The sequence below is a fragment of the Malania oleifera genome, chromosome 11 (assembly GCF_029873635.1).
Source record: "Malania oleifera isolate guangnan ecotype guangnan chromosome 11, ASM2987363v1, whole genome shotgun sequence".
NCBI classification, from domain to species: domain Eukaryota; kingdom Viridiplantae; phylum Streptophyta; class Magnoliopsida; order Santalales; family Ximeniaceae; genus Malania; species Malania oleifera.
The window spans coordinates 5,964,731-5,985,588 of record NC_080427.1 but is presented as its reverse complement, the minus strand read 5'-3'; the positions used below and the strand labels follow the sequence as shown (position 1 = coordinate 5,985,588).

Genomic DNA, 20,858 nt, shown 5'->3' with positions numbered 1-20,858 from the left:
AGAAAACAGCCTCTTGGTATCTTCTGGTTGACGAAACTTGTCTTCGTCGACGAGACTCTCTTGTACCCTCGTCGACAAATCCCCTGTATTCGTCAACGAGAACCTGATAAATTTTCTTAGGTTATTGCATCCCAAAGTGCAACGTCGCGTTCATTGATAAAGACGGTTGCCTCCTTCTGTTACTGTCTCCATTTTCCTCCCTCTTTATTATTTAAATACTATTATTCTTCGGGTCGTTACATGGTAAGTCTAGAAGGAGTTGTTTGCGAGTCGCACCACTGGGTAGGATCATGGCTGAAAGGTCCTATGAATCAAATCCTGGGATGGGAGCATCACATAGTAAGTCTAGAAGGAGTCGTTTGCAAGTCGTACTACTAGGTAGGATTGTGGTTTTAAGGTCTTGTGAATCAAACCTAAGATGGGAACATTGCATGGTAAGTCCAGAAAGAGCTGTTTTCGAGTTGCTCCACTACGTAGGATCATTATCAAGAAGGTCCTATGAAACCAACCTTGGGTTGGGAACATTATATGATAAGTTAAAAAGGAGTTGTTTGTGAGTTGCATCACCAGATATACGACTACTAAAAGGGGACTAAAAAAATCTTATGAATCAAATCTTGGGATGGGAGCATTGCACAGTAAGTTCAAAAGGAGCAGTTTGCAAGTTACATTAGTGGATAAGGCTGCTGAAGGGGGACTAAAAGAAACTTGTGAATCAAGCCTTGAGATGGGAACATCACACGGTAAGCCCAAATGGATAAATGAGATAGAGAGAGAGAGTGACACACAGATTTGTTGTCGAGGTTCGATCAAACTAGCCTACGTCCCCACCTTGGGCATACCCCTCAAGGATTATACTAACCCTACTCACTTAAATGGGTGGAGCAGAAACTGTTACAACCTCTCCTTATGGGACAAGGTAAACCCCAATTCAATTACCAGGTTGAGACCAACTAGTCTCCCGTACGGGGCGGAGACACCCCAGTTCAATTTACCTGGCTGAACTGAACCGGTCTCACTTACGGGGCTGAGACTCTCCAGTTCAATTTATGGGATGAACCCAACCAGTCTCATTTATGGGGCCAAGACTCCCCAGTTCAATTGAGAGGCTGAACCCAACCGGTACATTAAAAAATATTTTTGTACATAATAAATTGCTTCTAAATACAGGCAAAGATGTACACTTTAAAAGCTCAAACACATGCACTCTCTTATGATATGATGTGAGCTCAGTCGAATAAGGGCGTTTTTCTAAAAATGATTTTGTAGTCTTTGAAAAGAATATATATAATAAATGCTTCAAAGATTTGGCCCCTAATAAAAATTTTCTCGTAAAATATATTTTAAAAAAAACTATAGGAGAACTTAGGGTTATGCTCTAAAAATATTTTTGCAAAAACAATACATATATGATCTTTGTTGTGAACTAAATATGCAATAAAAACTTCAAAGATCAAAATGTAATAAACGTTTTCTCCAACAAATATTTTCAATAAAAGATATTTGGAGAAGTTAGGATTTATTCTCAAAAGTTGTTTTTGCAATAAATACAATCAAAATAAATGCCCAAATAAAATACTCTCTTAAAAATGTTTTCAAAGAAAGAATCAAAGAGAGTTTGGAGAGTATGAAAAGATTTGCCCCAAAGAAAAGATTTTTGCAATAAAAATAGGTTTGGGGGAACTTTGATTAGGAAAAGCCAAAATAAATTTGAGAGAAAATTATGGCTAATCAAAGCTACTAATCTGGAGTAATAAAGGGGTATTTATAGTTTTTTTAAAAATTATGACCGTTAGGGACATGTCCAGTGTTTTTAAAAATGTTTAATTAAAAATTAAGCGTGTTTAGGCGCTAAAAATAAACCCAACTGGAGAGGTTCCGTCGCCTGACGCCTAGCGTCGATCGTCCGAACATACTAATAGCCAAAATTGGGTTCGGTTTGCCGTGGGGAGAACCGGTTGGCTAGGACAGGGCGATTTCCTAAACGTTTGTAGGTTTGGGCGCCTGATGCATGGTTCGGTCTACCGATATTTTAGGTTTGGTTGATTGAGGTGTTTTTGAACTACAAGTTCGATCGCCCGGGGATAGTAGAAAAGTCAAGTTCCATGGTTTGGTTGACCATGAAAGGTATGTTCATTTTATGATTGGTCGCCCAAGGCATGGTCAACAAGTTGACTTTTGGCCTACAATGTATTCGGTCGACTAAGTAGATTTGAACCATAAGGGTTCGGTCGACCGAGGCTTTTAATTAAGCCAAAATATCTAACGTCGGTTGACCTTTATAAGCCCTAATTTGACCCTAAAGTTATATTAAAACCTTTGTCATATTTTTATCTTTTTATGAAAAGGTTTTGTATGAAGTGTAGGTGCCTAAAGGTCAGTCTACGGTCATTTGAGCATTCAATACATATCATGCAGATGTATGCATTATTATAGACCATAGATGAAAATTAAATGCAATACAATTCAAGACAAATGTCTTCTTCTTTGCTCTTCAGTCTTTAGTGGAAAACGCCAGTTGATGTGAGCTTTAAGTTTTGCTGGCTTCCACTTTCCTTTGTGTGTGCATACCAAATTATGAACCTGCTCAAAATACTAGGCACACACATAAGACACTTGTATTTTTCAACATCAAAATAGAGATCAGACTTAAAAAGCCAGCAGAAACTCTCGGTAGTTTAAAACCATCGATAGTTTTCCTGAGCTCCCTGAAACCGTCGAATGTTTGGTCCTACGCCAAACCTTTTTCCCTCTTTAATTTTTCTTTCTCTTTTTCTTTTATTTTATTTTGCTTTTCTTGGTTCGTGTTCCTACAAGTTTGGCCAACTATCTTAGACTTGAAAGTTACAATTTTTGCATCTATTTAACAAGATAATCTAGTATGTTAAGTTGTTGATCTAAGGACAAAAATTTAGTTTTGGGAAATTATCAAAACATTTTAACATATGAAATTGGAATTCAAATAAACAAGCACATATATATAGATATGGAAGTGAAACTCCCACAAAATAGTGCCAGATTGAAAGAAAATCCTTCAATTTGCAAGTGGAAAAGTTTGGATAGGGTGTTTTATTTGCTTGGAGGAAAAACCCAAATGTGCAGTTGATGGATTTGGATTCTCTTATTTGGTGGTTAGATGAGTTTGTGAGTGCTTGCCTTTGTTTTTGAGAATTGAAGAAAAGCACTTGTTATAAAAGTTGGCAAGATAAATATTTGGATGGGGACTAAAGAAAATTAGAACGGTAAGCTTATAGAGTTGAGTTTACAATTGAATAGGGTTCTTGCAAGAATTGCAGGAAGTTGTGGGTTTGGAGAAGATGTGTATAGTTTTGGTTCAATTTGTAAATGGTTATCCCGAGGTTGGAAGGAGGTCATATCTGGTTGTTCAGATTTTGTGAACAGTGGGGGGTAGTGTGGAAATTTTGGTGGTTCTGAATGTGCATCATTCTTTGTGCTGGAGCATTGTTAATTAGAAGAGAATCCTTCCTTTGGTTCATTCAAAAGGGGTTAGTTAGTGAGAAGTGTTAGTTGATGAGGAAAAATAGCTATGGTCTCCTTCAAGTTTATTTGTGGTCTTTGTTCTTCATCTTTTGCATTTTTAAAATTTGAGGTTGAATTCTTTTTGATAGTGAGGGAATGATGCAGCTTGTTACCAAGATTTATTTTTAACTTCCTAATTTTAATTGTATCCTTGTTTGTTTATTTACGGTGATTTCATTGTGGTCAAATCTCCAAGATTCTAGGATATTATTACTTAGGAAAGCAAGATTCTAGGTTCTTTGGGGAATTGATATTTTTGCTTAATTAGGTTTCTTAATTTAGTTTCCTCAACTTTTAAGCATAAGTCTATGAAGGCCGTATACATTAGTTTTGAAGGGGTTGTAATTGAGAATTAAAGTTGTTGGATATTGATTCTATATCATTGTATATAGGAATGTTGCTTTGCCTTGCAGTTATGTTTTCGTATTGGGGATTCCCAAAATCCTTATTGCGGTGATACAGTATAATGGAAGCTTAGGAAACTTTAGTCTTGGTGAGTTTTTTTTCCCCCCATATTTCCTTAAATCAACTGTTCAAAATGAAGCAATTATTATGCAGGTTCACCATTGCCTTTTGTTTCAAGAGTTGAATTTAAAGTCAATGATAAGGTTCTGGTTAAGAGTCATTTTGTAGATAAACCAAATGTACTGGGAAAATATTTGACAACTCTTGTTTAAGCCTTGGGGGTCACTTAAGTTGAGGTTGGCCTAGCACAAGGTTTCCACTCATAATAGGGTCTAGAAAAGTGGATGTGCGGAGCTTATGGCTGCTTGTGGTCTGGACTTTATGTAGTTGGTCTAATGAGATTGTAGTGATGTATTTCAGTGGAAAGTGGAGTCAAAGATGCATGTGCATAAAATAAATGAAAAAATCCATATTATGTTATGGATTAAATTTTATTTAACTAATGTTTGGATCTATATGCGTGTGTGCATGCAGGAATATAATGTCTTGGTATAAATTGGTAATAACTCAATTTTAAGTGCTGTCTACGATGATGAGTTCCTATTGTCTTCATGTGTAATACAAGAATTTTTCAAGATTGGTACATACTTTTGTTATTATTGTGGGATAAGATTATTGTCGTGGCTTCCCTATTGAGTTCTGTGCTTGGAATCTTTAAAGGAGAATCCAGAACATATTGACTGCTGAAAGAGAAAGGTTATGTCGATGTTAGATTTTGGGAGACTGGAATCGAGAATTAAAGTTGTTGGGTGTTGGTTCTGTATCAAGTGGTATTAAAGCAAGTTATCCAATCCATTTGTCAGTGTTAGCCATCAATTTTTGATAGGATTGTTTACAAGCTTTAACTCAAACTTGTTGGGTTAACGATGAATTTTATTTGGAGTTATGTTTAGCAAATTTCGAGGACGAAATTTTTATAAGGAGGAGAAAATGTGACGAACCCAAAAATAATATGCATGGAAGTGTAATTTTTTTTTTAAAAAAATTAAAATTAAAATTAATTAATAATAAATAAATAAATAATAATTAATTAAATTATATATATATATATAAAGATTGAGGAAGGATCCTGAGTCTTCAAAAGAAATTTTAAACCCCCAAACGGCTCTCTCACTCTCTCTCTCTGCAAGCTCTTCATTCCCTCCGTCCATCTCTCTCTCTCTCTCTCTCTATCTCTCTCTCTCTCTCTCTCTCTCTCTCTCTCTCTCTCTCTCTCTCTCTCTTTCTCAATTTCTCCTCCATTTCTTAGTGGAATTGAAAAACGAACATCATTTTCGGGTCCTAACTCTACTCCTCAACATTTTAACGGGAGAGATTTCGTCGTTTGGATGTCATAGACACCACTCCAAGGTTAAGATAATAGGAATAGATTATGTCAGTTTATTTTGAAATTGAACCAATTAAACTTGAGTAGTTGGATACAGAAATATTATATTGGATTTTCTGAATGAATCAAGCATATGGAATTTATGATTTTGAGTTTATTATATACGTATTTAGGAAAAATTAAATTATGTAGGGTGATCATTTCCTTTTTCCTATAATATATATATATATATATATATATATATATATATATTTCTAAGTTAAATTAAAACTATAGAGGTGATCATACCCTTATTTTTAGCAAAATATACCGAGAATATTATGACATACTTTCTCCGGTCAGTTTATTAGATTATGATATAACATTCAAATTTTGTGGCATGAGAATAATTTATTATATTGCATATTTAAACTTGTTGGAATTTTTATGGTATTATATGGAAAAGTTGTGGTATTATTCTGATTTCTGGAATTGTTAAGAATAATGTGGATACTTTGAATTTGATGGTTTAATACCGATCACGTGGATAGTTGGAAAATATTGGAAAAAACTATTGTGAATTATGTTTTGAGAAATTGATTGTTGAGAATGATGGGGAGAGATTACGGCGAATTATGTGTTGAGAATTAAGATCATGCTATCTGTTATATTATGTAAATTTCATTATATGTTCTAAGAACCTTGATGGACCAGTGGATGCTCGGTACCGTAGCTACAGACGAGAATCAGTGTAGCCACACTGTTTTGAGAGTGTTGGTGGATGAAAAGTCGATTTTGCCAAAGAAGGGTTGTGTACCCTCCTGGAGTTCGGACAAGGAAGCGGTAGGCAAATCGGACTTATAGACGAGTTATTTTGGTTTACTCTTGGTAGGCCAACCAAGGCTAAGTCCAGTCTTCAAACCGCACAACCCGTCATGGGGGTTAAACATGTCGTTAGTCCAAAATGAGAGGTTCTTTTATATATATTTGTAGATTTATGTAGTTGGGGCTATTATTGGACCGGAGTTATTATCTAAAGGAAAATAAGTATTTTTTTTTACTATATAGGTGTGAGTTATATTTTACAAATGTCATTTTTTATTTAAATTTAAATTAATGGATGTATTTTGCTTACTTAAAAACTCAATTTTGTCACACACTCATAATAATTTATTTTGTCTTAATGAGAAGTGTCTCACCCAATCATTATTATACATTTCAGATATTTGAAGAGTATAGTTGAAATTAGAGTAGCGCAGTGGAAGCGTGGGTGGGATTCGAAAGAGGGGTTTAGATTAAATGTTAATTTTGGTTTATCTTGAAATATCCTAAGGATGTATTAAATTTGATATTGGAGATATTGATATAATGAGTTTTTTTTTAGTATTCTAATAAATATATTTGAGATCTTCCGCTGTATAAAAAAGAATTCAAGCCACTATAGTTGGTATCAAAGCAAATTTTCCGGTCACTACATCAGTAATTGAAGAATGCTCATATTCCAATTAATATAAGCTAAGCGATTCTTCTTCCAAGCATCTATTGTCGTAATCAAGCCTGCGCTCACGGAAATTGGTTATAGATTCATTTTTCAATGAATCATCAATTTCATCATTTAGGAGATCCATTTCTGCCTTAATCGAGAGTACTCTCTTTTGAGTTATCAAATTGGTAAATCTCATCAAACAGATTGAAGATCAAACAAATCAATCTACTGTAGATCGTCAAATTGATCTTTCAAAGATTCACCACCATACCCTCAATCAATAGGTCTAGTAAAGATTAAAAAAATCAAATTAATTGACCTTCTATAGATCGTCAAGTTGGTCGTTCAAAAGCTCCACCATAAACTTGCTTAAGAATAATCTCAAGCCTTTGAATCAACAGATATACTTTCAAGGAAAATTAAATCATAGAGCATTTTACTTAATTATAAAATATTCAAAGATTATACCCATTCATTTGTTCATTAGAAAATTAACATTTATCACAATTTTTTTTTTCAAGATAGAAATTTTATTGTTAGAATAACTAAGTTATAAACTAGCGTATTCAAATTGAACTTTTTTATTTAAAAGAAAAGCCTAAAGATTTTGTTCAAATTTTATACTTATTTATTTTTTCCATTTTTTATTATTTATTTAATTTTTTCATTAAACAAATATAGATAATGTTTGTGAAATTTTTATTAGACACGGGACATAATAAAAGTAGTCGATCCTCCTCTAATTCATGCATCGATCCCAAATAATTAAAATCTCAAATTTAGAATGAAGGATCTCATATAATTAAAATTTTGGAGGCATTCCTCGAAATGATAAATAATATAGTGGTACATTAAATAATTATGATGTATATTATAAATTTTTATTTAATATTCTTAATTATATCATCTTGTGTCCATTAATATTTCATTAATTAAACAAAATCTTACGTTACAGTGAATATTATAACACCGCTCCAGTAATTAAAATACAGTTAGTGTGCCCATTAATGAAAAAACAGTTATTGTGACCTCAATTTCAGTAACTCCAGGTCATCATGTCAGAAATTTGACACGTGGCACAGGCTGGCAGTGGTCCCCATGACGGCGATGTGGATTGTGGACTGGGTCCTTTCCGGTCCCTGTAACCCTGCACGCACAGCGATCAACGGCTACATCCAAGAACCGGTCAAAGGGTGTTATGGTCATTTCGCTACTGACACTGGCAGAGTTCTTACGTCAGTGCCGTATAATATAAAGTCCAGGGAACGGGCCCACCCAGGGAACTATAGCCGTTGGAGAGGGAGGGTCCCCCTTCCCTGCCCTCCAATTCACCCTCGAAGTAGCACAGATGCCTCAAAGTAAAACTAGCCGTTACGAACAAATCAACAAAGACGAACGAGCTCTGAACCGTACCCGTTCCCGTCCCTTTCTCTCCTCAGATCCTCTCTCTCTCTCTCTGGTATATCTATTTTCTTTATTTGTCTTCTGTTACGCAGTTCTTCAATAGATTTCTAATCCCACTAGATTTGCAGGGGTAAGGAAAACGAGGAAGGGGAGAGTAACAGAGATATCAAACTCAGTTCGCTCTTTATCCTTTCTTCAAATATCCTTACACCTCTATTCATGGCCACAGCGCATCAGTTCAAGAATCAGATTTCCAGAAACCATTTATTAAAATCCATACGTGGTTGGTGCGGCATTTCTGGAAAGCAAAAGGAGAGATGGAAGAAGAATCATTATCGAAGTGTCAACAACTCATTTTCTCCCTTCTGGTTCTTGACGCTGCTCCTGATTTTTCAGCTACTGGCTCAACTTGTTTCAGGCAGTCATCAGTGGGATGGGGTGATTGTGACCCAATCAGATTATCAAGCTCTTCAAGCCATCAAATATGAACTGATAGATTTTAAAGGAGTTCTACGCAGCTGGAATGACAGTGGCTATGGAGCTTGTTCGGGGAGGTGGGTAGGAATCAAGTGTGCTCAGGGTCAGGTTATCGCCATCCAGCTTCCCTGGAAGGGATTGGGCGGCCGAATCTCGGAGAAGATCAGTCAGCTTCAAGCACTTCGCAAAATTAGCCTTCATGACAATGTTCTGGCCGGAGCCATTCCTTGGTCTCTGGGGTTCCTCCACAATCTCAGGGGGGTTTATCTCTTCAATAACCAGCTTTCGGGTTCGATCCCTCCATCTGTAGCCTCTTGTCCTCTTCTTCAAACACTTGATGTTAGTAACAATTTGCTTTCAGGGGTTCTTCTTTCTACTCTTGCAAACTCTACCAGGATATACAGACTCAATCTTAGCTTTAATTCATTTTCGGGTTCAATTCCAGTAAGTTTCACTCAATCCCCCTCCCTCATCTTTCTTGCTCTTCAACACAATAATCTCTCCGGTTCTATCCCTGATACTTGGGGTGGAACAGGGAAGGAGTTTCATCGCCTTCAGTCTTTGACTCTCGATCACAACCGATTCTCGGGAATGATTCCGGGTTCTCTAAGCAAGCTGGGTGAGCTTGAAGAGATATCCCTGAGTGATAACCAACTCAAAGGGACCATACCCATCGAACTAGGAGAGCTATCAAGGCTTCAAACACTAGACTTGTCAAATAATGCCATCAATGGAAGCATTCCTGCCAGTCTTTTCAACCTTTCCTCCCTTGTTTCTTTGAAGATGGAGGGCAATCACCTAGAGAATCAGATCCCAGAAACAGTGGGCAGGTTACAAAACCTCTCAGTACTCATTTTGAAAAAAAATCGGCTCAGAAGTCATATTCCTGCAACTATAGGGAACATCTCTGGCATTATGCAGCTTGACTTATCAGAAAATGATCTAGATGGGGAAATTCCAGCTTCACTTGCTGAACTACCCAATCTCAGTTCTTTCAATGTTTCTTACAATAATCTGTCCGGGGCCGTTCCATCACTCCTCTATAAAAAGTTCAATTCAAGCTCCTTTGTAGGGAATCTTCAGCTATGCGGGTACAGCAACTCAACCCCATGCTCTTCTCCGCCACCTAAAAATCTTCCATCTCCATCAGTAGAACCTTTGAAGCATCATCATGGCAAGCACAAACTGAGTACCAAGGACATAATTCTCATAGCAGCTGGAATTCTGTTAGCAGCTCTACTTTTATGCTGCATTTTGCTCTGGTGTTTGATCAGGAAAAGGGCTGCTTCAAAAGCAAAGAATGGTAAGAGAACTGCTATAGCCAGAGGAGGGAAGGCAGCTCCAGCAGTTGGGACTGAAGTTGAATCAGGCAGAGAAGCCGGTGGAAAGCTAGTCCACTTTGACGGGCCATTCGTGTTTACGGCTGATGATCTGTTGTGCGCAACCGCCGAGATAATGGGGAAGAGCACATATGGAACAGCCTACAAGGCAACTCTAGAGGATGGTAATCAAGTCGCCGTGAAGAGGTTAAGAGAGAAATTAACGAAGGGCCAGAAGGAGTTTGAAGTTGAGGTTGCTGCACTCGGAAGGATTCGGCATCCGTACCTCTTAGCCCTCAGGGCCTATTACTTGGGACCCAAAGGAGAGAAGCTTCTGGTCTTTGATTACATGCTTAAGGGAAGCCTTGCATCCTTCCTCCACGGTATGTTCAACTAATTACTCCCAACATAAATTCTCTCTTCGTAATAATTCAGAATTTTAGGAAATATGTATTGTGTTGATTTTTTGAATAATTCGGGAGTCCTGAATGACCTGGAAAAGTGCATAGAAATGAGAGATTTTTTTTTTTTTCTTTTCCAATTACTATGGTTTTGAGGAGTGACAACTGATTCAGAACTGTTGCCATCTTGAAAAAAACATATTGTTAGGTTTAGGATTTTAAATGGCCTGGTTGGTGGGATGCCAAGCCCTTTTTCTGTTTAGGTTCCAACTAGTGCCTGACTATTGTTGTGTTTTCTGTTTAGAATTGTTCATAGTTCATGCATGTTAAATTTGAAATGGAGCCTTGGTGTTTGGGAAGGAAAATCAGTGCCTAATTCTTCAAATCATGTCATCCAGTCTGTCAGATTTTTATACTTGGTCATTATACTTGCAATATGGAGTGCCTAATTCTTCAAACCATGTCATCAATTTTTACATTTTTTTCTTGTTATTTTCTAACATATGCAGCTCGTGGGCCTGAAACCACCATAAATTGGGCAACAAGAATGAACATAGCCATGGGCATTGCACGTGGGCTGTGCTACTTACACAACCAAGAGAATATGGTACATGGGAACCTCACGTCGAGCAACATATTACTGGATGAGCAAACTAATGCCAAGATTGCAGAAGTCGGTCTCTCACGGCTCATGACTGCTGCTGCCAATTCCAATGTGGTCGCAACTGCAGGAACTCTAGGCTATCGTGCACCAGAGCTTTCGAAGCTCAAGAAGGCCAATACCAAAACTGATGTCTACAGCCTTGGGGTAATCATGTTGGAGCTCTTAACAGGGAAGTCCCCAGGCGAGGCAATGAATGGTTCGGATTTGCCTGAGTGGGTAGCAGCAATTGTGAAAGAGGAGTGGACGAATGAAGTTTTTGACTTGGAGCTAATGAAGGATGAGACGAACACAGGAGATGAGTTGCTTAACACATTGAAACTGGCTCTGCATTGTGTCGATCCCTCACCAGCAGCAAGGCCAGAAGTTCAGCAAATTCTCCAACATTTAGAGGAGATTAAGCCAGAGCTCGCTTCTAGTTTTGGCGCTGATGGAGCTAGAGTCCCATCAGCAAGTGAATAAAGGTTCTATCATTGAACTTGGGTTTATATAAGGTTTATGCTGGTTCTAAACTTCTCTAGTTCGTGGGATGCAAGTGTTTTGGTTGTCAGTTTTTTGTTAGTAATATGTAAATGGACGTTTAAGTGAGCTTGTATAACGTTAGTATTCATTTTATCTAGGAAATTAATTAATTCTTTCATTCATATTTATGTCAACAAACAATAAAATTTCAGTTTAAGTATGTTCTGTGTAACTTCTATTGTCTTCTATATGAGTATGGTTTGATGATCGCCCTTAGTGATCAGATTATACAGTGGCGTGTGAGTTTGATTGATTAGGTAAGCTCAAAATAGAATATGAGTTTGATTGATGAGTAAGAAGTGCAAAATTTAACTCAACATTCCTTTAACATTTAAAAAAAAAAAATCCAATGCATGGAATTGCTTAAATTACTAAAAGCACAAAGGCCAAAATTTGGTAGTCCTCTCAAGTGATAAAAATCAAAATCCCATACCCTCGATGTTTTATTCATACAAAATTAAAATCCCATCCATGTTTGAAATCCTAGGATGGAACAACCCATTCCTGCGTCTTCGTTTGCCTTGATGACCTTGATGGGTTGGGTTTCCCTCCTTAGTGAGAATGACCCAAACTTGCCCAATACGAGTCCATGTGTGGAGAGATCCATTTGGGAGAATAGAATCAATAACCCTATCCTTTACTGATGTAAAGTATGGTGAATAATCAGAAAATAAGAAAGAAAAGAAGAGAGAGCTGCCGCCACATAGAGGAGAAAGTTGTCCAGTCTTGATCATTTGCTTTGATCAACTAGCATTTGTGGTCCGATTGAGCTAAAATTTTATAAGGATGTTCATGACACATGAATCTACATTGTGAATGGTGGGAAGGATTATGAGCATTAGGTGCCATTTTTCAGCCCATGGACAGTAGCCTCGATTTTCTGCCGCAACACACACACACACACACACACACACACACACACACACACTCTGAGAGAGAGAGAGAGAGAGAGAGAGAGAGAGAGAGAGAGAGAGAGAGAGAGAGAGAGAGAGAGAGAGAGAGAGAGAGAGAGAGAGCTGTCTAGTCTTGATTAACTGCTCAGATCAACAAGCATTTGAGGTTTGATTGAAATGATATTTTATTGGAATGTTCATGACACGTGAATCTTCATTGTGAACGGTGAAGATTGGATTCTGAGCATTTCGTGTTGTTGTTTTTTTAGCTTATGGACAGTAGCCTCTATTTTGGTGAGATCTTTCTTTAATTCTTGTAGAAGTTGATTTAAGCCAAGGAAATTTATTTCTTGAAGATAGTTGCTGATTGTATGCCTCTAGTTGAGACTAGAGAAGACTTATGGTCCCGTGGTTTTTTCCTTCTCACATTGAGAAGGTTTTCCATGTAAAAATCGTGTGTCTTGTGTTTGTGGTGTTTGGATATATATTTTTTGCCTATATATATTACTCTATTTTATAGTTTTTTTGCAGATTCGCACAAAAGGGGAGTTTGAGTATTGTTGTTTCTTCCAACAAAGTGGTATCAGAGCAAGGTTCAATCGAGCGCCCTTAAGTGGTTATTATTCTGTTAAATATCTTGTGTTGAATTATGGAGGCTAATCTAAGTAGAATGGTGTCTTTTAATAGTTCAAATTATCATATATGGAAAGGAAAAATGGAAGATCTACATTATGTGAAACAATTCCATTTACCTATGTTTACTTCTGAGAAGCCAGAAAATAAATTTGATGAAGAATGGACTTTGTTGCACAGACAAGTTTGTGGATATCTTAGGCAGTGGGTAGATGATAATGTTTTGAATCATATTGATGGTGAAACACATGCACACACACTTTGGCAAAAACTTGAGGCGTTGTAGGCTTGCAAGACTGAAAATAATAAAATGTTTTTGATGAAGTAGTTGATGTATTTGATATACCAAATGGAACTCCCTTAATAGATCACTTGAACTCTTTCCAAGGAATTATTAATCAGCTGGCTGGGATGGGTATCAAGTTTGATGATGAGGTTCAGGGTTTGTGTTTACTTGGTACTTTGTTGTACTCTTGGGAGGCATTTATAATGTCATTATTTAACTTAGCTCCAAATATTGTAATCAATATGGATCTGGCTAAGAGCAGTGTATTGAATGAAGAGATGAGAAGAAAATCATAGCGATCCTCTTCACAGTCAAAAGTTTTGATTACAGAAAGAAGGGGGAGGAGTAAGAGTAGAGGTTCTAAGAATTGAGATAAAAGCAGAAACTAGTCCAACATGTTTGCTAATGTTGAGTGTCATCATTGTGGCATGAAAGGGCACATAAAGAAACATTGCAGACAGTTGAAGAAAGAGAACAAAGAGAAAGGGAAGGAGATGAAGAATGATGATGGCAAAAATGATGATCGAGTTGCCATCACTACTTCTGGAGAATTATTCGTTGTTTATGATGATGATGTCATTAATTTTTTCATGCCATGAGACCAGCTGAATGATTGATAGTGGCGCCTCAACTCATGTTACATCTCGACGTGATTTCTTCATGTCCTATACAACCGGTTGTTCACGATGCGAATCATCAACGAGTGTACCTCAATCATCGACGAGTCTTGGTCAATCGTTGACAAGTCATTTGGCCTGAAAACTTGTTTTGGCTACTGGAATCTTTCGTTGACGAGTCAATACTCAGTCGTCGACAAGTCACTACCATTCGTCGACAAGTCCATGCCATTCGTTGGCGAGTGACCTGGGCAGAAACTCAATTGAGGCTACTGGATTTATTAGTCGACGAATCCACTTGATTAGTTGACGATTGCTATGTTTTTCTAACCAATGAGCCTTTTAATGACTTGGATTCTCGGTCAAAAGTATATTAAAGTTATTAAGTCTAATGAACATTAATACTTGTCCAAATGAGTTTCTCCTTGAATAAAAGATATCTTGTTTATGAAAACAAATTTGAAAGCTCATTTAGATATCTTATCTACTTAGTATGTCCTTTATGAAAATATACTTGACTTTCTTTGAGTCTTTAGGAAATAAACCATGTTTTAAAAAAACTGGGACTAAGTATGTAGAAGTTTATAAAATCAAGATGTTGAAAATATGTCCCTTTGAAAATATATTTTGAGTTTAAGATTCTTTTGACAAACTCTTAAAATTAACTTTGAAAACTATGAAAGTTGTGTTTGAGACTTAAGGTGAAATCCTATAAACTCATGTGTCCTAGGTAACCCAATTAATTCAGCTAGTGTGACTTTGGTTAGATCCTTTACTTCCTCAATGGCAGTTGATTTAGCATGTCATGACTCAGGTAAAGACCGAAGAACTTTTTTAACATTGTCCTCCATAGAATAAGATCTACCGAGTGCTTTTAAATTGTTTGTGATGTGTGTGAATCGAGTGAACATGGATGTGATGGATTCTCCCTCATCCATTTTGAACATTTAATAATCATTAACTAACATATATATAGGATTTCTTAACTTGGGATGTACCCTCATAAGTAACTTCAAGTTTATCCTATATTTCTTTACCGATTTCACAACCACAAATAAGATTATATTCATTATCACTTAAAGCACAATAAAGAAAATTTTTGGTTTTGAAGTTAAGCTAAACTAACCCTGATTCGGTATCTGAAAACTACTCAAGTTTTTTTGGTTCACCTTTGGCATTTTTGAACTCATAATCTCCTTTTGAGATGACTCACCACATTTTAAGAACGTGTGCTTGGATGAATATTGTCATTCAATTTTTCCAAGTCGGGTAGTTGGAGTCATTGAACAATAGTGGCCTGGTCATAGATTGTCCTTAGGAAGAGGTGCCCACCAAATACTCCATTTGATCTTTACGCTCTAGATTTTACTTCAAAAAATGCAAGCGCCTCACTTTGATACCACTTGTTAAATGTCCCACCCAGGAGTATATAGAGTTAGAGGGGGGAGAGGTGGGGGTGAATGGACTCTTTTTGCGTATTTTGATTTTCTCTTCAAAATAAAACTCTTGGAAATATTGAAAACAATTATATCACAATATATATAATGTAAATCAAGCACAAGACAAATAAAATAAAGAGAAGTGTAGAGAAAGATCAACATCGAGACTTTTACGTGGTTCGGCACCAAGCCTACATCCACACCTTAGCACCAAGCCAAGGATTCCACAATCCATTAAGGATACTTCTTCACCATTGAAGTAGCCTTATTACTCGGGAACAAAACCCTACTCTTGGGAACAAATCCCTACTACGCTCACCAAGAGCTTTCACTTTGGTTCACAAAGAACTTTCACCAAATGGTTCATAAAGAACCTTTATAACAACAAGATGATTTACAAAGAAATGCTCTTCAAATGAGATGAAATCTACAATTCAAATCTCACACAATTTTCTCAAGTAATGAATCGGATAAGATTGGAGAGCAAGAGAGAATGAGCACTTGTAATGAAGAACTAATATGCAAAGTGTATAGGTTTTGTAAAAAAAAATGTTTTTCACTAAGAATGATAAAAAAACCATGCTAAAAAAGTCTATGGACTTGTATTTATAACCAAAAACCCTTGCTAGCCGTTATTGGACCATTGGGAGCAAATCCCAAAAGAAACTAGCTGTTTTCTAGTCGTTGGTGCGCTGTTCAGGATGCGAATCGTCGACGAGTGTACCTTAATCGTCGATGAGTCCTGCTCAGTCGTCGATGAGTCATGCCTTTTCATCGACGAGTCATCTGGGCTGAAAACTCATTTTGGCTACAAGAATCTTTCGTTGACGAGTCAATACTTAGTCGTTGACGAGTCACTGCCATTCGTCGACGAGTTCGTGCCATTCGTCGATGATTGGGCAGAAACTCAATTGAGGCTGCTAGATTTATTAGTCGACGAATGCATTTGATTAGTCGGCAAATGCTCTATTTTTTCCTACTAATGAGCCTTTTAATGACTTAGAACATTCTTGAAGAAAAGTATATTAAAGTTATTAAGTCTAATGAAGATTAATACTTGTTCAAAATGAGTTTCCCTTTGAATATAAGATATCTTGTTTATGAAAAAAAAATTGAAAGCTCATTTAGATGTCTTATATGCTTAGTATGTCCTTTATGAAAATATACTTGACTTTCTTTGAGTCTTCATGACATAAACCATGTTTTAACAAAACGGTGACTAAGTTTGTAGAAGTTTATAAAACCAAGATGTTGAAAACTTGTCCCTTTGAAAACATATTTTGAGTTTAGGATCCTTTTGAAAAACTCTTAAATTTGATTTTGAAAACTATGAAAGTTGAGTTTGTGACTTAAGGTGAAATCCTATAAACTCACGTGTCCTAGTATGCTTGTGCATTTTGCTTAACTCTTACTCAGAAATCATGTAAGAAACAAAATCTCAAGAGTTACAAAGTATACTACCTCAAACACACCCCATTACAATTAATTCTACATTAATTCTTCCTTTGGTTATGCTTGACTCCTTTTCGAGTGAGTGTCCAACTTATCTTTCTTACTTGACGTCTACTTGGTCCGATCTTTGCCTTTTGACCAATACCTTCATGAATTTGTCTCTTGTACCTGTCCTCAACATGATTTGCAAAGATAGGGAAATACTAGGAACTACAATTAGGTTAATATCATCAAAACACATTAATTATGATTATGTAGCCCCCAAGGCTAACAATGAGAGTGTCATTGTACACAAAATTTTCTCCTGTTGTTTTTGACGATTCAGGGTCGATTGAATCATTGGATTACTAAGCGTGGGGTATTGTTTGGAGAGGAAAGCTCTATCCTACCTAAAGGAGTGTGTAAATGGTTTTCTTTGCTCGGTTAAGGGAGTGATATAGTGTAATCCTTGGGTGGTGTACCTAAGGCGAAGAAGTAGGCGGGTATAGTCGAATCTTATAAAATCTTAGTGTCTTTCTCTTCCCTAAATCTCTTTAATTTTATGAATATATAGATTGCATGGATGCTTACTTAATTGCTGGAAATTAATTTGTTATTGGAAATTGCGGAAACCTTAAAGGGAGTACGTTGATTAATAAATATCAAAGTTTGCGGAAACCTTAAAGGGAGTACGTTGATTGATAAATATCAAAATTTGTGGAAACCTTAAAGGAATACGTTGATTGATAAATATCAAAGCACATTAACTTATTGATTGAATTCAAGTAACTTATTTGATATCAAAATTTGAATTTTGGAAGCTTGCTGAAATTTCTATTTTGTTTCATATTGTGAAATCAAGCTCACCTTGTTGATTGGATTGACATATTCAAAAAGATTGTTGGTTGGACTTGTGAGGTTGCAAATCAATATCATTGTAATTTTGTGATTGCTGAATATTAATTTGTTGGGTTAACTTTTAACTAAAGGAACTTGTAAAACAAAGAGGTTTCAAAGAAAATTTTAAAAACCCAATTCACCCCCGTCTTGGGAATACACCATACTTTTGAATATGTTAGACAACCCCCATGTTTTGAGAGTCATACTCACCCTGAACATGTATTTAAAATCTCAAAAGCCCTATATGGACTTAAGCAAGCACCAAGAGCTTGGTAAGAACGTTTATGCAGGTTTCTCTTAGAAGATGGCTTCATAGAGGACAATTTGTACTACCTTGTTCTTGAAACATAAGGAAAATGATATGCTAGTTGTACAGATTTACGTAGATGATATCATTTTTGGTGTTACAAATGAAAATATCTGTAAAGAATTTGCTCGGACTATGCGAGAGACATTTGAGATGAGTATGATGGGCGAATTAACCTTCTTCCTTGGTTCGCAAATTAAACAGTTGAAAAATGGTATATTCATTAATCAAGCTAAATACGTAAAGGATATGCTCAAAAAATTTGGTTTAGAAATGGGAAAATTAAAAACAACTCTTATGAGTATAACAGCTAAACTTGACAATGATGAAAACGACAAAAAGGTAGACCAAAAACTATATAGAGGGATGATTGGTAGTCTTCTTTATCTGACCTCCAGTAGACTAGACATCATGTTTAGCGTATGCTTATGCGCAATATTCCAATCATGTCCTAAGGAATCCCACCTAAATGTTGTTAAGAGAATTTTCAAGTATCTGGCAGGTACTCATGATTTAGGACTCTTCTACCCGAAGAACGCACCATTTGATCTAATTGCTACTCAGATGCTGACTATGGGGGATGCAAAACTAATAGGAAAAGCACTAGTGGAACGTGTCACTTTCTTGGACACTCCCTTGTTTCATGGTTTTGCAAGAAACAAACTTTAGTTGCCCTTTCAACCACCGAGGCTAAATATATAGTAGCTAGTAGTTTATGTGCTCAAGCGCTGTATATATGACATAGTAACTTGAGGATTTCAAAATCTTAGGAAAGGGAACCTCAATTCATTGTGATAACACAAGCACCATAAATATTTCGAAAAACACGTGCCTATGCTCTAGGACCAAACATATTGAGATCTAGCACCACTTCATTCGAGATCACGTGCAAAAAGAGGATATTGAATTAGTATACATCAATACGGAAAACCAATTAGCAGATATTTTGACAAAACCCCTTAATGAGGAGAGATTCAACAAAATTAGACAATGGTTGGGTATGTGCACTTTAAAGGATCTATGATTAAAAATCCCAAATCATTTTGTTCTTTAATGGCTCAAATTGAATTATAAGGCAGCAGTTTTAACTGCACTCATTGACGAGCCAGAGGCTCTGGTAGACGAGCGATAAAGAGCCACTCAACGACTAGCGTACGTCACTCGCTGATGAGTCCGGGGGATTAAATTCAAAAACTAGCGGACAGAATGTCATTTTACAGCCATTCTGTAGGTGTATAAGGATTATCCGAGTGAAATGAGTCATTCACTTTACACTTGCCTTGTGATTATGCTTGTTTATGCTAATATTTATATGATGATATTAACTCTGGATATGAATTGCTGATTGATTCTCTAAGGTTTACAATTTTTGAATGGCTATATCTTATTGAGGCATGTATGGGTGATTTTCTTTGAGTTGTCTTTATAATAGAGGTATTGGTAGAAGGGCATGTTTGTCATGGTGTTATGTTTCTATATGTGAAGTGGTATGGCTGTGTTACTTGTTTGAGCTTGATTGTTATTCACTGGGATAGGTGTTTGTGGGAATCACCTTAGAAACCCTCACAAGACTATAACTCGTCCACTAGGGCCACCTAGGGAGTTAAAGCCTTATTGCATAAGGTAAATGCAATCGTGTTTAACGCGAAAGAGGGGATACTTAGGGATTTATTTCTCTTTTGAAGGTTTTTTTTTTTTTTTTGAGGACTAGCAAAGTGTAAGTTGGGGGTTGTGATGTGTTCCTTAATATGCTTATTTAGTCCCCCATTTACCCGTGCGATGTTCCTATTTACTTCGTAATTACCACTTCTTATTATTGTTCAGAGTTACACGTGGTATATTTTATGTTTTAGGAAATCGGAGCTTAAATCGAAGAGTTACATAGTGCAGGGAGTTAATGTAGCAATTTGGAAGCACAAGGCTCGACGAAGTGCTTGACTAGGTCTCCATGGCCTTGATTCAACTATAGAAAAATTTCCTTGATCGACTGTATGGTGCGATCAAGAAGTCACGAGGGGCGACCAGGTTGAGCTAGAAGATTCCAAAGTGCTAGTTAATAGTAGGTTCATAGAGACTCTTGACCAGGGCGTGGCCAGGAGGCCTTGAAGTGTGACCATGTCGATTGAACACGAAGAAATAATTGAAGATCCTCTAGACAATGTCGACCAAAGCACAACTAGGAGACCTTGGCAGTATGACTAGGTCGACGTTGGTTGACTTCAGAGATATGTTTTGTGATTTTATCGCCGATTGTTTTTTTATTTGAATTTGAGCATGTGTAATCCCTAAGGGGTATAAATCGAAACTTCTAGAGATAAAAAAAAAAAGTTTTCCTTTGGCCATCAAGCCTTGAATTATTTTTGTTTAATCTCGAATTGAAAAGTTTGAACGTAGTTTCATTTCTACTATGTGAAAATTTTGATTTTCAATAAAAGCAATGTTTACAATCGTGTTTATCATCTTGTCTTTATGTTTGATTGCATGCATAATGAGTAGCTAATCTCCCTCGATTCTCTGGTTGTGATGAAACCCTAAGTTAGATTCATGAAGCTAGGGTTTAGTTGATTGTTCATAATTGGGTATGGTTGCATGATGTTATTTACACTTTTCTAAATTAATTTTCATAATCAAAGTGTTTAGATTAGAGTGGACCAAGCCTAATCTATGTTCATGCAACGGGATTAATTGAAAGGAATTCGTGTTCGCTAGATAGGGTATACCCGGTTCTCCCGATCATGCTCCGGATGATTGGTGCGAACCTGGATACGCTA

At 36.6% G+C, this 20,858-nt stretch overlaps 1 protein-coding gene across 2 annotated transcripts; it reads left to right on the top strand.

Moving 5' to 3' along the window:
- The first annotated feature begins 8,149 nt into the window (after window positions 1-8,149).
- Window positions 8,150-11,741, top strand: LOC131168126 (probably inactive leucine-rich repeat receptor-like protein kinase IMK2). Of its 2 annotated transcripts, XM_058127360.1 has the most exons (3): window positions 8,150-8,256; window positions 8,330-10,380; window positions 10,908-11,741. In XM_058127360.1, exons 2-3 carry the CDS (start codon window positions 8,421-8,423, stop codon window positions 11,519-11,521), a joined length of 2,574 nt encoding a protein of 857 aa, XP_057983343.1. In that variant the 5' UTR covers window positions 8,150-8,256; window positions 8,330-8,420; the 3' UTR covers window positions 11,522-11,741. The 2 variants fall into 2 exon arrangements, with proteins under 2 accessions (XP_057983343.1, XP_057983342.1); XM_058127359.1 differs by having other exon boundaries at window positions 8,153-10,380.
- Window positions 11,742-20,858: the final 9,117 nt, after the last annotated feature.

Excerpts from the sequence above, each read along its gene's own strand:
- LOC131168126 (XM_058127360.1), top strand. The coding sequence starts at position 8,421 with ATGGCCACAGCGCATCAGTTCAAGAATCAGATTTCCAGAAACCATTTA. Across the intron at positions 10,381-10,907 it reads CCTTGCATCCTTCCTCCACG|CTCGTGGGCCTGAAACCACC; the intron begins GTATGTTCAACT and ends TAACATATGCAG.